The sequence below is a fragment of the Cystoisospora suis genome, assembly GCF_002600585.1.
Source record: "Cystoisospora suis strain Wien I chromosome Unknown contig_4898, whole genome shotgun sequence".
Classification (NCBI taxonomy): domain Eukaryota; phylum Apicomplexa; class Conoidasida; order Eucoccidiorida; family Sarcocystidae; genus Cystoisospora; species Cystoisospora suis.
Genome location: NW_027157690.1, coordinates 6,259 through 8,207, shown reverse-complemented (window position 1 = coordinate 8,207; position 1,949 = coordinate 6,259). Strand labels below are relative to the sequence as shown.

General features: G+C 47.7%; 1 protein-coding gene across 1 annotated transcript in view; it reads left to right on the top strand.

Annotated features, from left to right (window-relative positions):
• Positions 1-1,949, top strand: part of CSUI_008631 (imp dehydrogenase gmp reductase domain containing) — a 9,917-nt gene that overhangs the window by 6,552 nt on the left and 1,416 nt on the right. The window contains exon 2 of the mRNA XM_068068758.1: positions 688-1,811. Within this exon, the coding sequence (XP_067919264.1) occupies positions 688-1,811 (1,124 nt within the window). The remainder of the gene's footprint in view (positions 1-687; positions 1,812-1,949) is intronic.

Genomic DNA, 1,949 nt, shown 5'->3' with positions numbered 1-1,949 from the left:
GGGGGGGGGGGACTGAGGATTTGAAGGTGATGAGATGCATGCATCAGGAAAAGGAGGAGAGGAAGAAACGACAAGGGAGTAGAGGAGCAATACAACGAGCCGACTGCATGCATAGACTTGTTTTAGAAAACTGTCTTCTTCGTCTTTTCTTTCATCTCGTTCTTCTCCGGCCATCCTTCTCCTCCTCCTCTTCCAGCAAGCTACTTGTGTTGTTGCTCTGGATCTTTCGGACAGGGCGGCCTTCATTCAATTCCGGAAGATCATCTGGGTCTCCCCTTCTCTGCCTCTTGCTCTCCTTCCAGCCTACTATCACCACCACGATGACCACGACGTCCTCAGTGTTTGCTGTCTTGGCTTTCAGTGGTGTCTTTACGCCGAGCGTCTGTACGCCTTGTGTCTCTTTATCTCCTCCCTCTCTTCTCCTTGATACGATATGACATGTGCCGAAAAGGAGTTTCTCCAGGGTGTATATGTATGTATGTATGGANNAAAAGGAGAGAGAGAGAGAGACAGAGGGCGACGGGACGGAACTTCTACTGCAGCTTGGATTGAGAGATGACGTCTCATCTATCATTCACGGATTTGTTACGGTGAATGAGCGAGTGATGGTGGCGTTGTTTCTTTTGTAGTTCGTTCTCTCTATATATAGAGAGGACTGATGTGCTGTGACGCTGCATGTGTTTTCAGAACCACCATCTCCATCGACTGTATGTATCGATGCTCGGAGTCGATCCCCTAGTGTTGAGACAGCTGGAAAAGAAGTGACTAGCTCGTCTCGAAGTAGTACTGCCACCCAGCAGCAGCAGCCGACTCCGGATGATGGTAAATCATCATCTTCTTCTTCTGCTTCCTCTTCTTCGTCTTCGTCGTCTTCTTCTTCAAACCATCATACAACTCATTCAGATCGACGTGCTGAGAGAAGTCGTTCAAGGAGCCCCGGAAGAGGATCAACAACGACAACCAACTCATCCAGTTCCCCCCGAGGCGGTGAAGAGAAGGAATCGCGACGGCGTAGTAGTCGATGGAGCCGTGACGATAGTGATAAGAAGAAGAAAGATCATAGAGACAAACAACACAAGGATAAGGATCATCATAGTAGTCGGTCCGACAAGGACCGTTCTTCCTCTTCATCTTCTTCTTCTGCAAGTAGCAGTAGTAGTTCGAGTAGTAACTTTTCTGCGCCAAAGAAGAAAGGAGGTTGGGATGATACCGAGCCAGATGAAGAAGAGAAGAAACGACAAGCGGAACTTGATGCTCGCATGGCGGCCATTATAGCTAGCGCTCATCTAGCTAAAGCAAGACGAGATCAAGAGAAACAAGCACAGATAGGTCTTTTCGAATCTTCTTCTTTATTCTTCAACTCTCTTTCTGCATCGTCTTCAAGCAGTATGATCCAGGCAGCCCAAGCCCAAGCTAATGCCTTAGCTCAGAAACTCCAACTACAAAGCGGGGGCTCTGGATTAACCGTTCAAGAGAAGAGAAAACTTCTATGGGGCAGGAAAGATAAGACAGCTAGTAACCAAGGAACAGGAGAGACCCCATCGTCTTCAACTGGAAATCATACAGAGGGCATAGGACTAGGGAATGCAAGTCAGAATAATAATAATGCCACGGGGAGTAGTAGTGGCGATAGCAGCAGTAGCCAAAGTGGATCTAGCGTTATAGACCCTAATTTCTATTCATTGTCTTTCGGTGGAGATGAAGAAAAGAAGCACAAGTTTCTCAAACTAATGGGATTCAAAGGCGACGCGACCGCAGCGGCTTCTGCCCTTCCAAAGGCGACTCCTACGCTTGGTCATCACGACGTCAAGGTACACTATGAAAGGAAACACAGTGCTTCTCTTAAGATCGGACATCCCTCTCTTTCGATCTATACACAGAGATATAGAAATGCTGAGAGATAGACTGGCGCCGCTCTTTCTCTAGGAGAGCACTGAGGTTGAATCCAC